The sequence below is a fragment of the Serinus canaria genome, chromosome 1, assembly GCF_022539315.1.
Source record: "Serinus canaria isolate serCan28SL12 chromosome 1, serCan2020, whole genome shotgun sequence".
In the NCBI taxonomy this organism is placed as follows: Eukaryota; Metazoa; Chordata; class Aves; order Passeriformes; family Fringillidae; genus Serinus; species Serinus canaria.
Genome location: NC_066313.1, coordinates 25,654,449 through 25,676,178, shown reverse-complemented (window position 1 = coordinate 25,676,178; position 21,730 = coordinate 25,654,449). Strand labels below are relative to the sequence as shown.

The 21,730-nt window shown below is 39.5% G+C and overlaps 1 protein-coding gene across 1 annotated transcript in view; it reads left to right on the top strand.

Annotated features, from left to right (window-relative positions):
• The window catches only part of SPAG17 (sperm associated antigen 17), an 85,664-nt gene extending 68,421 nt beyond the window's left edge, over window positions 1–17,243 (top strand). Inside the window, exons 30-47 of the mRNA XM_050971856.1 lie at window positions 168–310; window positions 723–899; window positions 1,672–1,793; window positions 1,968–2,098; window positions 3,673–3,800; window positions 4,169–4,348; window positions 5,975–6,088; window positions 7,504–7,549; window positions 9,144–9,240; window positions 9,690–9,737; window positions 11,048–11,150; window positions 11,768–11,864; window positions 12,732–12,830; window positions 12,960–13,111; window positions 13,577–13,743; window positions 14,585–14,645; window positions 15,794–15,938; window positions 17,122–17,243. Of these exons, the coding sequence (XP_050827813.1) occupies window positions 168–310; window positions 723–899; window positions 1,672–1,793; window positions 1,968–2,098; window positions 3,673–3,800; window positions 4,169–4,348; window positions 5,975–6,088; window positions 7,504–7,549; window positions 9,144–9,240; window positions 9,690–9,737; window positions 11,048–11,150; window positions 11,768–11,864; window positions 12,732–12,830; window positions 12,960–13,111; window positions 13,577–13,743; window positions 14,585–14,645; window positions 15,794–15,938; window positions 17,122–17,243 (2,132 nt within the window). The remainder of the gene's footprint in view (window positions 1–167; window positions 311–722; window positions 900–1,671; window positions 1,794–1,967; window positions 2,099–3,672; window positions 3,801–4,168; window positions 4,349–5,974; window positions 6,089–7,503; window positions 7,550–9,143; window positions 9,241–9,689; window positions 9,738–11,047; window positions 11,151–11,767; window positions 11,865–12,731; window positions 12,831–12,959; window positions 13,112–13,576; window positions 13,744–14,584; window positions 14,646–15,793; window positions 15,939–17,121) is intronic.
• The last annotated feature ends 4,487 nt before the right edge of the window (window positions 17,244–21,730 follow it).

Here is a 21,730-nt window from a genome sequence, read left to right as displayed (position 1 = left end):
ACATAAAAATATGTGATAAAAGATGCTATGAAGTTTATTAAGGTCTTGAACTGAAAAGATAAAGATCCAGCGCTATGAGAGAAAAAGCTAATGGAATCCTAAGACATTTCCATGATTCATGTGTTCCTGTCTCATTGTTCTGCATTAATTCTTAGATGAACCCTCAGAAGTCACCACAAAGAAGCTTAAAGGAACACGAGTAGAGAATCCTGAGTTTGCTACTGTTATGACAAATTGTGAGGATGGGACCTGTCGTACTGTCTTTGGAGATGGGACATCTATTCTAGCAAAGCCTCAGGGAACATATCAGGTGGGAATTCTTTTTAGTTTGTGACAGTGACATTTAATCTTTGTGTTCCAAGTCCCCTACCATTAGCAGCTCTCACCTTCATTGCCTCCCTTCTCTATAGTCTTCACTAATCCCTATTATTCTATCTCTTTCATACTCTGCCAGTGTTTAGGTACTTACTCACTAATGTACAGTATATTTAAATCACAGTCTTAAATTTCCTGAAGTTAAATATCACAGAGACTCAGATCAGCCTACCTCTTGGACCTCATCTTCCTTCTTTCTCCCCTTTGATTCCTCTGAAGTGGATGATTCAATATTGAATATCTGGAAGCTGTCCACTTGATTTGTATCTGTTCTTCATTTTCACAGTATCTTTAAATTAAATTTTTCACCTTTGAGGATTGAATCTCTTCCCTTTTTGCTGTCACAGGTTTTACCCAGCAAGGGAGGCTTTCTTTTCTTTGATGAAGATTGCTCAGCAGTTTATAGCCATGAAGTTTTTGATTTCAGCAGCAAGGAAGAAGAGAAACAAGCAGGGACATACATTATGAAACACACTTCCAGCACTATTTGTGAGATGATGGATCCTGAAGGAAATACTTTCAAGGTAAAATACATGGAAGAAAACAAGTTTCTGCATTCTGTTATAGACTTCTCTCAAAGTCAAATTGTAACATTGTAATATTTAAAGTAGCCAGAATCAGGTTTCTGATATCTTCTTGACTAAGTGATGGATATCCTTTTTTTTTATATTTATCCCTCTTTAGAGAGATTGAAGCAGAATACATGGTTTACAATTTAGCTCGCCTCTAAAGTTCCTTTAATTAGCATGCTTTGTACTATAGCAAATAATCAGCTCTGCAAGTGAGGATTAAAAACTAGGTGTGTCAGATTCAGTTAATGGAGTGTCCTTTGAATCACCCTTATTTAAATTGTATCTTGAAAAAGGCATTACCATTCCTTCTTAGGTCATTGTTAGTTATCTTGTTTGTATGTCACATCAGTTAATAAGCACACAGTACTTTCAAGAAGGAAAATACTATAGAAGTTCACTCAGTAGGTATACATCAATGTCTGTCTTGAGTTTACAGTTACCTGGCTTGACCAGTGAGTGAGTATTTTTGTGTAACAGTCCTTGGGAATTTATTAAATACCAGCATGTGATATTAGTATTTATCATACAGCATGTCTTTTGAGAAATGTTTTGGAGGTTTTACAGTCTTTTCAGTGTTTCTCTTTATTTCTTTTTCCTGTGAGTTTCCAGTTGCTCATTGTGAAACGTCTCTTTCACTGGGCTAGGTTATGTTAAAGTTCTTCAGCAAGTCACTGTTTTAAAAGGATCTTTTAACTCAAGTAATTTCACATGATTTCTGCTATAGGTCCTGGCTGATGGCAGCACAGATGTGTGCATTCCCAGCAGTGGCTCTGATGACAAGGAGGACAGGAGCTCAGCAGCAGATGATGTTAACAAACCTATCACCAATAATGAGCATGTCCCCAGGTAAACTGAATTGCATTCATAGGTTACCACTTTCTTTTCTTCACTTCACAGTATTTTACAGGGTTCATGGATTTGTGCTCCCTTTGTTCAGTACTCTGCATTAGCACATTTGATGCCATCATGTTGGAGTTCTGCCCTCTTGATAGAGCCCCATGCGTGTGTTTGGCTGCGCAGGTTTTTCATCATCTCTGCAGACGGTTCTGGAACGGAGCTCCTGAGAACAAAGGATGTACACAAGTATATGGATGAGGTCTGCAATGATCCTGCCACTGCAGTCTTGCAGGATCCTGTACAAGAACAGCCAGGTAGAAAATGTTTCTTCTCTGACAGACTACTAATAGAAAGAATTGAAAAGTTTCAAAACTCTTATTTGAGCAGAAAATGTTTTTACCCTTGTAAATAAGGATCCACACTTTTAGGAGTGAAAGAAGGGAGTTTGGGAGAAAACTCTGGGAAGCACAGAATTAACTGAAGGACAATGGTAAGGGATAAGTGAACAAAAAAATGGCATATCTTTATCCACTCGCAGTCATACAAATAAAAGTCATTGCCAAATAAATATATTCTTTGTGTTTATTATTTAAACAATTGAATATATCACCTTCTTCATTAATGATGTAGCAATGAGGACAGTGATGCCCTGATGTTGACCTTTAGGCTGTCGGTTGGAAAGAATACATATTAAAAAGCTGAAAAAATATTACTGGAATAGCCAATACTACATGGTACCAACCACCATGGAGTAGCAATGCAAGAAATTATGTCCTGGAATTATTGGTTGTCATTGTAAAGGTAGTTGGATCTGCTGTGTTTCTATAAAAGACACTGAGTGTAACAGGTAGATGCTAACAAAAAAATACCTTCAAAAGAGAAGAAAGTTTGGTTCCCCTGAATATGAGGGGATGATAACTTTGCTTCAAGCCATAAAGTCCTAAGACAAATTTGTCACAGATTTATGTCATAAGCATATGACGTAAAACAGCTTTCCCACTTACTACTCTTATAGAATGTGGCACATTTATAAATGTACTTTTATACACACAAATGACTGGTTCCCCATTGCAGAAACCAAATGAAGTCATTCTGCCATGGGAAAAAAGAAAAAAAGAAGGGACATGAAGAGAGCCAGAAAAATGCAGAAGATTAAAAGATCAGAAAGATGGAGAGCATACATAGCCAGTAAAAATCCCAGTCAAGAAAATTTACTTACAACCAGCAATCATTTGTAATAGTAGCACATCTGATTTTCCAGACTTCCTGCTCCACCTTTCACAAGACTGGCTCTATTTGCCTTTACAGCAAAGCTTCACAATTTTGTATCATTGTGACAAAGTACCTCAGTGGTGATATCCATTTTGAAGGTCACCTGTGGAATAGATCAGAGTAGATTAAGTAATTTTTGGGTTGGGCTGGAAAAAATATTTTGAAGAACATTAAAATTTATGCAAACAATACAAATAAATCATCTCTAATGGAATCCATCCAGTGATCGGGGCATGAAATATAAAATACAGTGAAGAATTATGAATGTTCTGAATCTGTTGTACTAATTCTGAGATTAGTATTCAGTACACATGGGTCAATGCTCTGCTCTTCCTTGTTTGAGCTACTCCCCAGACTATAGAACTGAGCTGTTAACCAAGAATCAAAGCAAGTAGCATAAGCAGTTTGTTGTTAAAAATGGGCTGAGTAATCTGAACTTGTACCACTATTCTATAATCAGCTCAGTAATCTGATATTATCTGTAGCCATGGATACATGGACTCATATCTGTTAGTAATAAGATTTTTTTGTAGATAGGTGTTTTCTTCTGTAAGTCTGAGACACTTGGGTGTTTTTAATTTGAACTGATTCTTAGCAAAATGTGTCTTTAAACCAGGTGTTTTAAGTATTACTGTCCTCCGCCCTATGGCTGAAGCATCCCCCTGGGTAATAAAGAAAGAACCAGAGAGTATTGTTCCTCCATATCTACAGCAAGACACTCAGAAGCAATCTTCTCCTCCTGAGGTATAATTGTTTCAAAACTGTCTTTTCATGTTAAAGCAATAGATGTTTGTCTCTGTGGGGAAATGAAGCTCTAAACAGTGTGAATGTTAAATTCAGTTTATTAAGCAGACAGAGCAAAGGGTAGGCTGTGTCAGGGAATGTATGGTCCCATTCTTTTACACTTAGTGAGGGGATATAGCAATTTTAAGGGGAGTTTATCTTACCAGATGAAGATGGTTTAGGATAGATAAATTGTTCCCAGGAATCTACTGGCTTTTTGTCTAGGTCTGTGATTCTATAAGGAGAGCACATGCCTTTCAACTGAGACATACTGCCAGTAGGTGCATTTTTGGGTCTCTTGCTCTTTTTGTTTGCTCCTCTCTGTTCAGGGGGATGTCACAGGTCACCCAGTCAGAAGGTGTGCCTGGAAGGGACTCAGCATTGGATCAGCGCGTGTGTCCTTGCCAGTCCCTGTGCGAAAATGTCCCAAAAAACTACAGATCCGCCAGCTATTCCAGTATAAGCCACTCTGTGATGAACTAAGAGAAAAGCTCCATCTTTCCCTCAAGGTAGTTCAACCACATTTATTCATTCTTCCAGTAAGCAATAAAGAACAAACAAGTAGACAAATTGGGTGTAATAAATGTGTAGTATATACCTGAGAAAAAGAAATCTACTATGCTTGAAGTACAATTATTTCATACATAGAGCGGTGCTGGAAGTGTTTTTCTGAAAAAGTTCAATTGTTTCATTTACTTCTTATGAAACCTAGTTTTCTGAGCAAATACATGTGATCCAATCCAGCATACATCACAGACAGTACTCTAACATGTAATTTCCTTGCTGTCAACATTGATATCTGTTACTTCACTTTTATTTTACTTAGGGGTTGTTTTCCTTCAAAAAGCCTTAAGAATTTAAATATATAAATCTGAACAAGAATTTCTAGCTCACCATAATTCCACAATTAACTTGGTCACTGAGACATACTCTGGTCTTGGTTATGTATTTTTTTCATAAATCTATGTAGAGCATTTCCATGTTTCAGTCTGAGTTTGTAACTCTATCCATGTCTAGGAAGTAGCTGTGTAGCCTTCTGAGAAGGTTTGTGGTCATCCCTCATTAGTGACTTGTTCATAGCAGGGTACAAGCTAGACCTCCTGTGCCAGTGTTTTGAGATGGTGTCCAAAAGTGAGCAGCTTTGCCCTTCTCAGTGTTGGTATAAAACATTCCTTTATTTAATTCACATTGTGAAGATGCTCTTAGAAGAGTAAAACCCCATTATTACTTAAGAATTAGAGAATAACAAAATGTATGTGTCCTGTAATTTATTCATTTAACCTATTTTGATAATGGCTTTTCAGACTGAATTTGTAAGTTAACAGCATGTGACATGTGTGAAGGTAGTAGTGTGTTGTAGCCATTTATATAATGTATTTTTTCCCCATATTACATTTCAAAGAAAACATGCTTGCAGTAGAAAAACACTGACAGCTGGCCAGCCCAGACATGTTTGAGATATTCTAGTCTATCAGAATGAAATGTTACAGTTTTTCATTCTATAAATATATAAAAATTATTCTTTAATATGCATGCTGATCTTTCAAAGGCAAACAGTGTAAGAAAAGTTCCACACCAAAATGGCAGGGGAAGTCTCTTCATCACCCAGATCTATTGTTGATTTTTAGAGAAAGATGAATGCTGTTTATTACATTGGGAAGGAAGAACTGCAATTAATTAGCACTGAAAAAACAGTTGAAATAATTGCATAAATATGCAATGAAAATACCCTCATTGCTCATAAATCAATATTTAACTAATTCCTTTTTTTTTTCCAGAATGAAGTATCTTAAATCTTTAGCCACACCTCCTCTTTGTCAGAGCAAAATCAAGATTTAAGGAAAATATGCTTCCTTTCTCCATCTCCTATAAAATTAAAGAGATATAAACAAGTGAAAAAGAACTAGCACTGAAAACAGATTGCTTCTACAAACCTGTCTGTTAGTAAAGCTACTGCATGTAGCTTTCTGACAGAGTGGTGGATTTAAAACCCTTTTTTCTATCCAACTGATTTAAAGAGATGTGGGGAAAAAATGTGCTTCTTTTCTGTAGCAGTTGGTATGATTATGTCAATGTAAATATCTATTTTAAGCCTACATCTACATCTTTATTCTTCTTTTTCATTTTTCCACCAGGAATATATAGAGAACATCTTAAAGCAGGAAAATGAGCTGGAAGAGATGAATGTGAAAGAACCAAGAACAGAAGAGGAAAAGGAGAATGCTGCAAGTCTCCTTGAACAGGTTACAGTGAGAAAAATCAAATTTTTAAGTATTTCTTTCAACAAAACCCTTGTATTGCATTGGAAATATGAGCCTTGAAACACATTATCCATTAATAAACCAGCAAATGTCAGAGCAGCACAGTGCCAGTTCTGGTGTAAATTAATGGTAAAGCAGAGCCACACTCAGCCTTCAGCTGGTCTGAGTTCAGCCGGGCACTGCTGCCAGTTGGGGAAGCAATGCTCAAAACAGTTCAAGAGTCTGGCTCTACTGAATGATGTGTTCCCATACACACAGACCAAAATTACTTTCCAGTAATTTACTTTTTTTAATATCCCCCAACATCAGGATGAAAATCTTTCCAATCTGTTGTCATTGCACATGGGAGACTTTTATTTCAACCACAGCCACCTCCATAGTAAGAATTTAAACCCTGCTTTTGGGATAATACAAAAACAGTCTGGAGGAATATTGTTATTACTGCTGAGTAGCATTTTGTTTTTTTAAATATAATCTGTGAATTTTCATGGATAATTAGAGCACAAAAAGAAAAAGGAGAGGAATAGGTAATGGGAAAGGTGGGTAAATAGAAGAGGATCACAGCTTTTCTGGAAAGAGGGACAAAGAAATGATCTGTCAGTAATTCCATCTGAATCTATCCTCTAGGCAGACATTTATTTACTTCAATGAGGCCCAGGTGCTGAACCTCACATGCTGCTCAAATCCAGTGAACTTGTCTAGTGACTGATTATTGTTAATTGTCCTGGCTGCCTTCAGCACCTTCATTTCCAGTTACAGATTTCACATTGGACAATTCTTTTGTGAGCAGCAGTCTCAGTGTGCACCTGCTGTGACCCAGGAATCAGTGTCACATTGCTCCCAAGTCTCCAATATTTCTGTTACAACCCAGACTGCCTGGTCAGGAGCTCTGGTTTCCAGTTAACTGCTTCAGAGACAGCAAGAGAATACAGGAAACACTTCAGAGCCTCTTAACCCTCATTCACTTTACTGTAAACCAGCCACATGAGATCTCCTCAGTAACTAAGCCTGCAAATTCCTGAACACATTTCCCATTTGACTTGTTTGGAATCTAAGTTTAATACAATATAAGTATATCTTGTTCAGATTTTTTTTGCAGAAGAATTTGAATTTGATTAGGAATTGGCTTAGTTGACCTAAAAAAAAAGTAACCATATAAAATACAAAGCTATCTATGCAGTGGGTCATCAAGAAGGAAACAAATACTTGTTTAGAACAGGGAAATTATACTTCATATCCTTTTTTCCCAGCTTATGTTTTCTGACACACTGAAATACCTGACAATGTGACTACAAGAATGGTGATAACAAGATAGCACTTGTTTATAATATAAATCCTCTGAATAAGATGTTGTTGTGAATTTTGTTTCTCATTTAGTCACAGTGATTTCTTCTTCATTGCAGTCCTTCCCTGCGTGGGAGAAGTCAACTGAAAAGCTAAGTGATAGAGGTAATAAAATATTGAATACCTGTGCTTTTAAAATTAAAAGTATCATAATAAGTTTAAAGGTATTATACTATTATTTTTAAAGAGGCAATATAAAGGTGAATTCATCTATGTACTATGCACATGCTTCTGTGTGACTTTCACAGGTGATTAGAACTTCTTAGCATCAATGATCCAGTACCTCTGAAAAATAATTCCTGGTTTTAGGCATGTGTATTTGACATTTTTACTCACGTTTTCACATGTAGTGAGTTTTCTTAGGTGTAAGAACTATGACAATACTTGGCTACTTTTATGCAAGTAACAACTTTTCAGACAAGTTTTTCAAAGCAACTAAGTAAATCCTGGTTTTTTATTACACTTGAAAACCTAATCTCAAACCATCACGTGTTGAGGTTACATTCACCTGGCTAAGGGAAAAGATGGAGCAATGTATCACAGATTTTGGTTAAAGTTTTCACAAGATATTTATTAACATTGATTAATATTTTCAATATGTACAAATAAAAGCTGTCTGTTTCTTTATGAAAATCCATAAGCCTTTTCTGTAGAAAAATTAATTACATTCTATCCCATAGTGATGCTCATCTTTAAAGTGTTATTTTCCTTGTCAAGAGTATTTCTACTTGTCAAAAACATTGTACTGTACAAAATAAACAGAAAATGCTGCAACAAATGCTTGCTGAACAGTTTCCTCTTAAACTGAGCTGCAATTTTATATAATATTGCTAATGATAGTGGAAAATAAAAGCTCTTTGAAACAGGTAAAAATAGAAAAAGCTGCAAAATAAAATCATACTTAGCAGTGAAAAAGCTGACCAAAATAAACCCCCACATTTTGAAGTTTGAACTCATGTAATTCCCAGAACACTAAGAGATATTGTCATAGTCTAATAGGATCATATCTCTCAAATACTCACATCTCCTAAATTTTGCCACAGAAAATTGTTTTCAGCCAAGGAAATTTCTTTGGACCCATGATTTAGCTTCAAGGTATAAAGTAAACAACACACTTTATAAAATATGTCAGAGGACAGGGCAGCTCTTTAATAAAGCCCCAGAGCTGGTCACAGTATTAAATGTGGAAAGGCTGGCATTTCTCCATTATACATATTGAGCTAGCAGTTCCTTCCATGAGAATGTTGATTATGGCTGCTTCACAGCCTCAATTAAGCACAAGCAAGCTTAAGCAAGCTAAATGTAATAAGGGTCCCTGAAAGCCCATGTTATTTTCTTCAGCTGTGGATAGAGACCTCAGAGCACCCCAGTTAGAGAGTGGCTGAATGTCAGCAACTTTTCTTATTCACAGGTATTTGTATCTTGAAAGAATATAAAGATATGTCAGAAAATACAGTGTGAGAGTGCGAACTTAATCTGCTTCTTGTCCTTTCAATATTGAATTTAATTTCTTCTCTGTTAACGTTCTGATCTTGATTTTGGAATTAAGTTCTTTCTGCCTTTTCCATCACAGTAACAAAGACTCTGTTAGGTTTCCATAAAGTGGCAGAAAGATGCATTAAAAAATATCCTTTGTTGCTTTTTTTCATGATGCTGTGCAGCAGAGCATGCCCATTCAGTAAAGCCCTTCCCCTTGCAGCCCGTGTGAGCCAGATGTATGAGCAGGCAGTGGCTCCTCCTGCCCAGGATCTCACAGGGAGGGCAAGCAGTGCACAAAGAGAGGACCAGCAGCAGAGGTAGGACAGGGCAGCAAGGACTGCTGCAAATGTAAATAACACAGAGGGTGAAGCCAAGCACACCGGGAAGGCACTGTGCTTTGCTGGCTGTCATTCAGGACTGGGATCTAGATCCCTAGATACATATGGCAGTGTTTAACTGTCTGTCCTGTGATTATTTTGTCCCTCTGTGGCTCTCTTTCCATATCTGAAAGATAATTCAAAGTTTGTTGGGAAAGGATTTTGCATGTTCCTTGGATTGAATGATCTAATAAAAATGCAGATATGAGCAAACACTTTTGTGCAAACCATACAAGTCTGAGTCAGAGGCCACCTGAAGTGTTTACATAACGTACTCTCATAGAACGCATTTTCTTTCCAGGGTTATCTACTAAATATTTTTGTATTTATAGAAGACTACTAGTTTTCTCATTCCCAGTACTCTCTCTTTTTTCTTCTGGGTGATTCAGTACAGAAGGAACAACATCGAAGTGGAAAATCAAACTGGAACAGAACAGGTAATAGTATTAGTAGGATCAAGTTCTTTTATGAGCCAGCTTAATCTGCTTTTGTAAAGAATGTTATTATTTCACCAAGTCTTGGGTGGTGGTGCAATGGCTTGCCTGAAAATAATGGGGTATTTTCTGCTCAACAGAAATGCTGAATAAATGGTTTGGGTCTGTTTCTTTTGTCTTTTTTTTTTTCCCCAAACCCAGCAGCATTACTGTTAACTTACACTATGCAAACCAAGGCTGAAGTCAGAAGCCCTGTGTTTTGTTTTCTGGTTCTGCCTCTAGTGTAAAAAATACTGTATATTAATATTTTCAAATGCTAATGCTTTAGGTTAAGATTCAGGTATTCCACAAATAAAAGCTGATTTATTTGAAATAGAACCCCAGACATATCTCACATGGAGGTGCTTCAAAGCTTCTCTAGGCAAAACTGTCCCAGCTCTCTCAGCCTCTACTCACATGAAAGGTCTTCCAAACCCTTAATCATCTTTGTGGCCCTTTTGTGCATCAGACAGGTCAAAAGTGGACACAGAACTCCATGTGAGGCTTTCCATATTGCTTCTTAATTATGTTCTGATTTGCATGAGATAAAAAAGCCTTTCAGAATTTCAGAGTTACATTTTAATATAGCATTTCACACTGTTTTGGATCCTCTTAAAAAAATCATTTAATATATAAATCTGAGCAGTCAACACCCAAGACATCATGTGCAATTCTGGCTCTAAAACTCTCAGTATGATTAAGACTTATAATTTCATAGCTGATATTAGACCCTGAAAGTCAGAGAAATTCTAATACTGTAAAACTGGGCTATATCAAGCTGAATACATGACTGATCTTTACTCTGGTCAACCTTACCTTCAGAAGTTTGAACAGCTTCTTCTGTATCCACAGAGCTGTCAAGTCTTTCTGTGGTAAAATAGTGACATTAGATGAGTTTTGTGTTCAAAATTTTAGCAATGCATCTGGAATACCAATTCTTAGCTTGAAGTGTTTCTTGGAAGGTTGGAAAGACACCAGTGGCAGTCCCAGACATGTTCCATGAGGTTTAGAGAAATTGAGTATGTTCTGAGGAGGAGCTCCCCATAGCAGGCAACTCACTGTCCATGTGCATTCTGACCAGTCAATTCTTAATTCACCTCCAAGAAAATTGCAAATTGCAAGAATATTGCTTCATGTGATGAACTAGGGAAGAAAATGCCACTTGCCTTTACCAAATCCATTTCTTGATGCACAATACTGAAAAATAGGGTGAACTCAGTTATAATGCTTTTTTTCTTTCTTTTCCTTACCAACAACATGAAAAACATCCCTAGGAAAGAGCTGGATAAACAGAAGGCTTTATTTGCAGCAATGATTAATGGAATTTTTGCTCCATATTTTGAATCTGAATTTGGCAGAAGCTTCTACCAGAAAAAGGTAATGCAGCTGTGAAAAATGGATGAAGTCTGTTAGGCCAGCCAGTAGCTCCCATGCTCCCAAAGACAATTTTGGGCTTATATCTCAGCCTCTGTTTATCTCAAAAAACCATTACAAAAGACAATTGTGCCAGAATTAATACTAGAAATTATACACCCTTGTAAAGGAAACATATCTTGAAGATGGTATATGTTCACTGAGTACAAACTCTATAAAATTCCTTACAAATTCCCTCCTTAAATTTCTCTCTGGAGAGAGCCTGATTCAGAGCAAAGCTCAACGTCAGATTTTTTTACTTACCTGTCAAACACCTCTCCTTGCTTATTAGAAAGGGAAAAAGTAAAACTAACACTCCTAATTTAGAGATGATCTTGGGGGCTTTTCTACTGGTAAATGCTGTAAGTGCATAAAGCCTACTCAGAAATGTAGGTTGTAATCTGGTGAAACTATTTCTATCTCTTTTATAGGCTCCACTTTGTTTCTGCTTGTTTCCTTTGCCTTCCTTTTTTAAATTTTTTTTCCTTTGTTTTTTTTGCAAGGGGAAGAGGGTGTCTGCTGTCTGGTTTTCCTAGGTGCTTAGTTGTGAAACCTAAGCCCTCTTTCTTCTTTTTCTCCAGTTTCCTGATTTGGAAGCACTATCTAAGGAGCTTCCTCCACTTCGAAAAGAAACAAGTGACACTGGTCCTCTGTGGCTGATAAGGGAACCCAGTGGAGGTAATTGACTGTCTGGTGTCAGTTCTGTATCTTCTTCAGGAGGAAGAAGCCCTTGCAGACATCATTGAATGTGGAAGAGCCATCAGCTTTGGATGCTAAGCTGAAGAATTGTGCTATGAATGAGAGGTGGATAGATAAAAAACATTCAAGAAAAACTTGAATGGAATAAATAATAGTTAGGAGTGGATGAGCAAGAACCAAGGAGGCCAAGTTTAGAAAATAAGTAGTATGACTGTAGGAAAAATATGGGAGATTTCTTTCTGAAAGTCAGTGGTAAGAGGGAACTGGTGCAAAAGCAATATGGACTAGGAAACATGCAGGCTAAAGATAGACTGGAGGACATAGGAGGAAAGCAGTGACTTCATGACAGGAAGCAAGGAAAGAGGGATCATTATCTTAGGCTTCAGCTTTTCAGATCTGAGAGGAATACTTCAGTTCTGTTTAAAAAGCAGGCTGACAAGTTACTGAAATCATACAGTGACATTAAAAGTCATAAACAGCAAAGATTCATATCAGGAAAAAGTCCTCTGTGGGGCTTTATCAGACCCCCACTAATTCCCATATTTCCTCATTTTCAATCACCATAAGACCTATGCTGGATTGTCTTTTAATCCTTCATGGTTTATAGTTCTGTTAGGAAGAGAACAAGAAATGATTAATCACACATTAAGCATTTTTGAGATCCCTGTGGCCCAGTAGAGCAAAGCATTGCATGCAGAATTTTCCCAGCCTCTCGTGCTTACGTAGCAGCTTTCCAGGACTGTGTAAATTAAAGTGCCAAAGACTGATGTTGTTTTTCACATGTTTATGAAAATGATGGTGATCATAAAAAACACTTGACTCAGTATTCCATTATTTTCCCTTTAGCAGCTGAATTTCTTGTTACGACGAGTGATTCGTCACTTTTATCTGGCCTTCCCCTGCAGGATCCTTCCAAACAAGATGATAGTTCCAGCAGCACAACAGGTACACCTGCCTTCCAGAATGTAGATGGAGCAGCTTGGTATCTATTTATAACTTCTGACACAATATTTGCAATATGAATTTCAATCCATCTGCAACTTTTTCATGCTTTTGGAAATCATTCCCTTCCAGACTCAAACGAGGCTGCAAGAGCAGAAGAGACAGCCTTTGAACAGAAAGTTCCATGTGTGATGGTGGATGTTACAGGACAGACAAGAAAAGAGAAAGTAATATTACCATCATACCTTCAGGTGAACAAACCAAACACCATACCACATAAAAAGGTAAAAAATAACATCTTTCTCGTCAATATTCATATCCTCTGAGTGATCTCTTTTCCATAGAATCTTCACCCTGGAGCAATACTGGAAGGCATTTTGAATGTATTTACTATAACATGGCTGTTGCAATTTATTTATATTTATGGGCAGTTCTAGAAGTACCTTTTCTCTCAACTGCTAGGAAAAACTCATTCTGCATCAGGCACCTACTTGAAAGCTCTGTTTCCAAAAGAGCAGAGCTTCCCCCATTTTCCCTGAGACACCTCAGTGGCTTCATGCATCTGAAAACTCAAAGCAGTATAAATTTCCAGACAGTATTCAAAGTACTGCTTCAGTTTTTACTCACATTAGGATGTCTTTTTGCAATTCTTCAGGGTGAGTGGACAGAGGTTAAATATAGGTTAAGTAATTCTCTACCTGATTTAATGGCCACCAACTTTCTCTTTGTCTCATATTTTGTTTGCAAAGATAGAAGATCCTGCCTCGGGAAAGGTCAACACATCTTCTGTTGCAAGAAGACAGGATCTTACCAGCTTCCATCTCATCCCACCCAGGGTGATATTTGGAGTGCTAAAGGAATGCTGCACCTATTCAACCACTGTAATCATGAAGAATGTTGGTGTGAACTTCTCAAGGTTAGTTTGAATTCCGAGTACCCTGGTTTTTATCTCTCCAAATAGATCCTGACAAAAATCAAGTACAGTTTCTCTGGACCCACCACTCAGAGAAAACACAGGAATTCTGACAGCCACTTCATAGGTCTGCCAGAGCTTTCCATAAGATGGAGCTGTATCCTAGGAATGCCTCTCCTACTGCATTTCCTTTAACAGCTTCTGGTGCAAGGGCATGCTGGTAAGGGGGGAATGAAATCTACAGGATCAGTTCCAAAGCAATGCAAAAGTAAAGGTCGTATCTGATCTAATGTTTTTTAAAAATCTGAACAGTAGGAAGTTGCATTCACAAAAGGACTGAATCTCAGCTGTGAAACAATCAGTAAGAAATGAGAAAACTTCTGCTTTAGTTGGTACCATTTAATTAAAGATTATTTGCACAAAATTCATACCATGCTTTCTACAATAGAATGACATCAGAGGACATTAAATAAAGATTTTTATGGACTTTGGGGTCTGCAACACACAGGTGTTTGCCAAGAAGCTGTTTGTACTCCAGCTACCTTTGAATGTGCAGATTTAAAATGCTGCTGTTTCACATTCTGAGGACCAGGTAGTGTTAACAAGCTCTTTGAAGGCTTACTTTGGCCCATTCATCTGCTCCTTTGGGGTTTTTTTGTTAGAAACCTGAGCCTTGGCAAGAAGCCCAGGAATTGCTGTATCCAACTTGTACATTATGATGGAAAGGATGAGCTAAGAAATTCTGCTGTCATTAAAAAAAAAACAGAGGAAGAGCAGGCAGTCTAGATGAGATTTCTCCTGCCTCAAACAGTTTCTGGCAAACTGATTCTCTTCTCTTTCACAGGTTTCGGGTGAAGCAGCCACCTTCACACACAGGACTGAGAGTGATATACACACCAGGACCTGTAGGTTACACAGGAGAGCTTTTGGGTTTTTTTCTAGAGTCAGCTGGCCCTCAGGCTAGCCAGGGCACCTTTCTGGGACAGCAGCTGTCTGGGAATAGAGCTGCCAGGGTACACAGTTTTGTTTAAGGTTACTTGAAGTGATGCTGTCTTCCACTGTCCCTCTGCCACCTTCAGCTAAGCACACCATGCCCTCAGCCTGTGCCAGAATGCAGAGGGATACACATGTTAAGTTCAGTGGAAAGCAGCAGGTCAAGCAGTGAAGTTACAGAGAGCTTTTTCAAAGCAAACAGGATTACTCTACCACTGCCTCTGAGTTTTGCCTTCTGCTTAGGGTGTTTGTTATATCTGCTTTGTCTTATGCCTAGACTTAACTTACTGTCCTGATACCCTCAGGATTTGAACCTAGTAAACTATTGCCTCAATCCTTTCTTCTCCTGCTTCCAACTGTTCTCCACCTTAAGTTTTTTATCTAGCAAAGCACCATAGCACATTGTCTCACTAAGTAGGAAGCTTTCATTCTTTCTGCTTTTGTTCAGTCTCTCTTTTTACCTGCATGCTATCTCTGAAGAAATAGTGCTGGCCACACAGTGTGGTCCCCACAGCATCCACATAATACCAGGCATTATCTTGCCAATGCATGGAATCAAGAAGCAATGACTTGTGCAGAGAGGCCGTGCCAGAATGCAAGTCAAACCTCCTAGTCCAAAGCCTTAGCCACAACTCAGTACTTGAAATCATAGGATAGTGTGGATTGGAAGGAATCTTTGAAGGCCTCAACTGAGAAGGAAGGATGGTGTGGAGAACTGTGTCAAAGGCCTTACAGGAATCCATCTAGATGGCTGGAATAATTTCCATTCTTTTCTCTTCTCCTCACATCTGCCCCTTTTGTATCTCTCTACCTTTATGTTCTTTTTAGAACAGAATAGAGTAATTTTATTTCATTTGAAAGGAACCTACAATGACCCTCTAGTCCAACTGCCTGACCACTTCAGGGCTAGCCAAAAATTAAAGAATACTATTAAAGACACTGTCCAAACACCTCTAACACTGACAGGCTTGGGGCATCAACCACCAACTCCAAGGACTGCTAGAGGGGACCATGTATGAAACTTGCACCTTACCTGTGAGTCATTCTCTCTCTCTCCCAGGTGGCAGCAGGCTTGCAGGTTGAACTGGAGATAGAGATTCTTGCCCCACAGATTGAAGGGGAAAACACTGTTGGCCTTGAAGAAGTTTCCCACAATATTGAAATATTAACAGAAACTGAAACTCTTCTCCTGCCTGTGAAAGCAAATATCCTTTGTTGTCTTATTTCTCACACACACCTCATAGCATCAACAGTGAGGGTCATCTTCCTGTTGGGAGCCTCAAGTACCCTTTCCAGTGCAGACTGCTGCAGTAGCAAGCTTTACTGTCCTTTTCAGAAAGACACAAATGGGTGTTTTCAAAAGCACAACAAACGAACAATTTAAGATTCTGATGCCAAATGCATTTTACATCAGAATAATTTGGTTTGAAAAGTGGGGAAAGGAAGAAAAGCCACTCAGAAAAATGTTGCTTTTAAAAACCAAATGAAAATAATAGGGATTCTTTCCCACCACTCCTCATGAAAATACTTTTTTTAATTGAAAGGCATGAAAAACATTTATTGGTGTTTATTAATGTTTTTTGAATCTGTGGTAGCATCTGGTGGTAAACCTCATGAGCAACAAACTGATGTATCATCCAGATACTAAACAGGCAAATGGGACAATCCCTGTAGGAGCAAAGATGCAAGCACACAAGTGCTGCATCATGAAAGCTGCCAGAAATGAGCCTGTGTGGGTTCAGTGGGCTTTTCAGTTGTTTAACTCCTGACAGCAGTACAGTAAAAGAGCCAAGTCAATAACTATTATTTCTATTCCCCTTGTGTTCCAGGTGAAGTTCTGTTTGACATTTAATCAAATTTACACTTAGAAGTCTGGGAAAAGGGGTCCTCTGGAAACCTATAAAAGAAATAGCAAGGCAAGCTACATCCAAACATGCCAGAAACTTTATTCACAGTAAGGACCACCCTTACCAAAGAAAGGAGAACTTCAGGATACTCTGAGCCTGACCAGAGTAACAGCAACTCCTCTGAGGTTTTATATGCTCTAGATGTGGGGTTGAAACCCCCCAAATTTACTTGCATTGACCCAAAGAAACCTTTCATGCCTATAATTGCAGAGCTGAGCTAGACAGGACCAGTGGCATAGCAGCAAAACCATCTGCTGTTCTGTTCCCACTCACCCAGTCCTCAGACACAGTTGCAGACCAGCCTCCAAAACATGTGCCCTTCCCCCATATTTTAGCTATTCCTTTAATCTTTGAGCTGAAGGTACTAGTCCAGATTCAAGATGTCTCACAACCTTACTTCCAGAATGCATTCCTACCTCCACAGGTTATTTTACTGAAATAAAACTACCCAAATGGTTAGATCCTTAACGTGGTGTTCCACCTGTGCTATCCAGTGACATTTATAAGCGCCGCCCAAGAGGATACCCCCAGGAAGGGATGGCAGCAGCAGTCCGGGAAGGTCCTGCAAAGCCCAAGCCACAGCTTCAGATTACACCCCCATGAAACCTTTAGAGTTAGTGTAAGTACAGTGACACCAGCTGGAAATTAAAGTACACTTGTTTCACCTGCTCTTCATCAGCAGAATCCTGAACAAAGCTCATGCAAATGATGCACCTAGCACACTGACTTGGTTACTGTGACAGGAGGGGGGAAACACTGGATGATATTGACCAAAGCACTCACTACAAGGGGACTGTAGGTTATTACAGCTGCTCAGCTCAGTGGAGGCACTCACAGCAAAGCCTCCTCAGTCCTGTCCCAAGTGCTCCATTTACTGTCTCCACATTAAATAAGTCCTTGAACTTCCTGGCAGCTGGATGTATTACAGTTAAGCCCTAATAAATCAGCCTCTCTTTAACACTTTTCACTTTCTAAAACCAAGTCTTGCTGGTGACCCATTGACACTGATAGCAAGTCTAATAAGGGACAGGAATCTTACAGATAGGGCAGCCTCAATGTGACAAGTTCAAATACACACAACCCCGCACACACAGTTTCATACAGCACATTTCTGTAGCCTTACAGGTTCAGTCTACATGAAGAATCACAGAATATCCTGAGTTGGAAGGGACTCACAATGATCAGGCCCAACTCTGTACAGGACATCCCAAGAATCACACCATGTGCCTGAGAGCATTGTCCAAACACTTCTTGAACTCTGTCAGGCTTGGTGCTGTGACCACTTCCCTGGGGAGCTGTTCCAGTGGCCAGCCACCCTCTGGGTGAAGAACCTTCTCCTGATATCCTGACTCTTCCCTGACACAACTTCAGGCCATTACTTTGGGTCCTGTCACTGGTCAGCAGAGAGATCAGTGCCTGCCCCTCCTCTTCCCCTTGTGATGATGTTGCAGACTGCAATGAGCTCTCCCCTCGGTCTCCCCCAGGCTGAAAAGACCAAGTGACCTCAGCCACTTCTCACACTTCCCCTCAAGGCCCTTCACCATCTTTGTAGCCCTCCTTTGGATGCTTTCTAAGAGTGTTTTAGAATGGTTAAGTCTTCCCAGACAACAAGAAAGCCTTACTGGGAATTTCTCACAAAGCAGCAATGTGTGCACACATTAGGCTGGTGATCACCATGAGCTCAGGCACTCCACAACACAATTGATGGTGACAGCTCATAAACAGGGAACCCTATGGATGTCTCTCCTCAGCTGAACAGTCCCTGTTTGCTTTATATGTGTAACATTGACATCATCTTTTTCTTTCAATCTAAACATCTGTAAGCCTGCCATGTTATCCAACCAATCAGCAAAAAAATTCCAGCTGTATCTCATTCCTCTCCACTGGAGAAAAAGTTACCACATCAGTCAGTTCTCAAAAACTTCACAGACATGTCCCTCTGACTGCTGCATCTGCTCTAGGACTGCCCAGTATACATCAAGTATAGCTTTTTTTTCTGTTTAAATATCTTCTTACCTTTTCCAGTGTGGAATTCTACCCCCAAAGTAACACACAGTTATAGTCTAGAAAAACAACTGGTTTAATGCCTTCCACCTTAGGGATTTACAGCCTGGAGCTCATAATGAAGGAAGTTTAGACAAACTTCTCTCACTCCATGTTGAAACCTAACAGAAATACTCGCCCAGTCAGCTCACATTTTAGTGAGACACCCCCAGTCCCAGGAGAAGTTCTGATCAGGGCCATCTTCCATGGCAAGCACAAAGGGAGAGAAATTAATTACACAGTATTCTCCTCTCACATGTCTAATCCAGCTAATCATAGCTGCTGTCACCACAGCCAAAGCTCCCTTCTCTTCTGACAGTGTCCTCTAGTGAATTGACTGACAATTCCTACTGAAGCTGGCTGCAGCCATCCCATGCTACCCAAACAACTGTACCCAATGCCTCTTTGAACATTCCTCCCCTCAAAGTCTCCTGGACTCGAAACCATATCCATCTCAGACATTCCAAGGAACTCTGGATTGGTTGGTTTAGTCTCACAAAACATGGAACACCAACACTCCCAGGTTAAATCCTGTTATTGGTTAAATAGCCTTGTTCAGCCATCCAGAACAGAAACAGTCACTGCAGAGGCACCCTGAGAACTTTCCAAGTTTCTATCACCTTTCCCAGGTGGTTATCACCAGAGCCAGTGATCCTCTCTACTGACACCGAGAAACCTCTCTGCAATATTAAACTTCATCACAAATTTGCCACACCTCCAAGCAGAGACCAACAAGCAAAACTCACTGATCAAGCATCACCTGACCAAACCTAGTCTGACGTCATTAATTTCCTTAGTTATTTCACATCAATATTTAAAACATTTCAAAAATATTCTCTTAACATACTCAGTATTAAATACCACACAGGAAGCTGCCCATGAAAGTCTTCAGTATTCCTAAGCAGACTGTCCATCGTGAATGTGTGGTTGTGATTTTTGTACCATTCAATTTGTGCAATAAAAGCAAACCCCTAATCTACTGGAAGCCTGTGTAAGAACTCTGTCTCATGATGTTGTTCCCTTCCAACAGCAAAAGGCCAAATCTGAAGCCAGTCTGTGGCAATCACAGTGCTCACACAACACTTGCAGGAAATCTGGACATAATTATTAGGTTTGGTTCAACAACTGTACAAAGGTGGAGCTGGGATTTCTTCTTGTTTTTTCTTCCTTCCATTCATGTTAATTTTCTCTCTTCTTCCACTACAGGTTAGAGCCTGAGAAGATCAACATGAGGATCAGCAACACTGAAATACCTAGATTTTAGTTCAACCTTATGGAAATGTCCAGTGTAATTTTTCCTTTCATTTAATCAGATTAAATGAGAATAAATATTTTGCCTTTTCCCTGGTAATGGGAAAGGTGGTCCAAAAGTTGCATGATCTCCTGACGTGGCTGTCTGAAATGTAAACACTGCAAAGATTCCTGTATTTCAACCCAACTACAGAGCAGTGCTGCATGGTTCCCACAAAGTCTGTTTTTAAAAGGGATTAGGTTTCCAATAACCAGTGCTGAGGCACCTGAAATCTTTTTCAAGTACTGGGAATGCACCAGGTTTCAACACAGTCAGCTGTGATTCTTCAGGAGCTGCTGACCTGCTCTGCTCTTCTAATTCCTAAGTTTCTGTTTGCTTTCACAATCATAGGCTGAACGTTCTGTGTGCTCAACTACCTTTAATAAGCTGCACATACCAGACAGGGGTTGGTTGGATCCCTCTCCTGTTACACTTGACAGGAGAGGGATCCTTATACCCTCTTGTTCACAGTCACACATGAGCACCTTCAAATGTTCACCTGCTCATCTCTCTTCATAGTGGAAGACTGAGCCAGTTAAAGATGGTCTTTTGCCCCTCCTTGTTCCCACCTACACAGCAATGACTAAAAGAAAGATCATAGGCTATTTTTGAGCTACCACATTTGTGTGTGCAAGTGCAGCTCTTCTTCTGGTTTATGAATTCATTTCCCACAAGGTCCTTTCCTGTGCTTCATCCTTTTTCCAACATGTGACATGCTGAGAGAGAGGTGAGGAATTTTCCTTGATACATGAAGATGACTTGTTGTGTCAACACTTTGCAGTGACTGAGAATCCCATGAGTGGCCATTAACAGCAGCTTTCACCAGTGTGAAATATGAATGCCAGTTCTGAACCCTCACATCCACACTGTTAGGTGAGATACGTATTCTAATAGTACAGATTTAAGCTTGCACTGTACTTTAAGTGCTTTCCTGCTCAGGTTTGTAAATCTAGGAAATTCACCCAAGAAGGGGCAAATTGATGTCCCAAGGATATTAAAATTCCTATCAGAGGATTGTTGGCACAGGACAGACCTCTTCCATTTAAAGCACGTGCTGGGCTCTGTCAGTAGCCACCCAAGTACTGCATTAGTACAGACCCATCACAGGTGATAATCAGAGACCCAGAGGGAAACTTCAAGAAGGCAGCCTGAGTCAGCAGCTAGGGAGAGACAACAACTTTTCAACACCTAAAACACCTTTTCTCCAGGGATTCTTCCCTAACACCAGTGACAGCAGAGACAAAAGTGTAGGAATTCCACCTCTTCCAACTTAGATCAGAGGATATCTGTCATCATAAGATGACTCTGCATCCCAAACTATTCATCTATATCACCATTTACATACTTCCCATCAGTCTTCTTTCATGGGCCCATGGCCATGTTTTTTTCTTCCAGGCCTCCCAGGGGATCATCAAACAGCAGTTCATTGTACAGCAGCCATAACATCTATTTCCCTGTCATTAAGGTAAACAGAGGCACAGTCAGCATTCCCCTTTTGGTACCTGCTTTTGGCATCTCCCTCCTGAGTCACCTCAGCTGAGGGTGCACTGTGGTGCCACAAGCCAGCTCTCCACCTGTAACACTTGTTTTTCTAGCAGGCTGGCCCATTTCAGCAGCAGATAATGTGGATAACAGATAACTGACTTTACCAACAAAATAAATCATCCTACAGTGCATCCTCTTCCTCCTAGTAATCCCTCTTACAAGGGTCTATTTTGGGACTAAAAAATAACAGAATAAAATGAAATAGAACAGC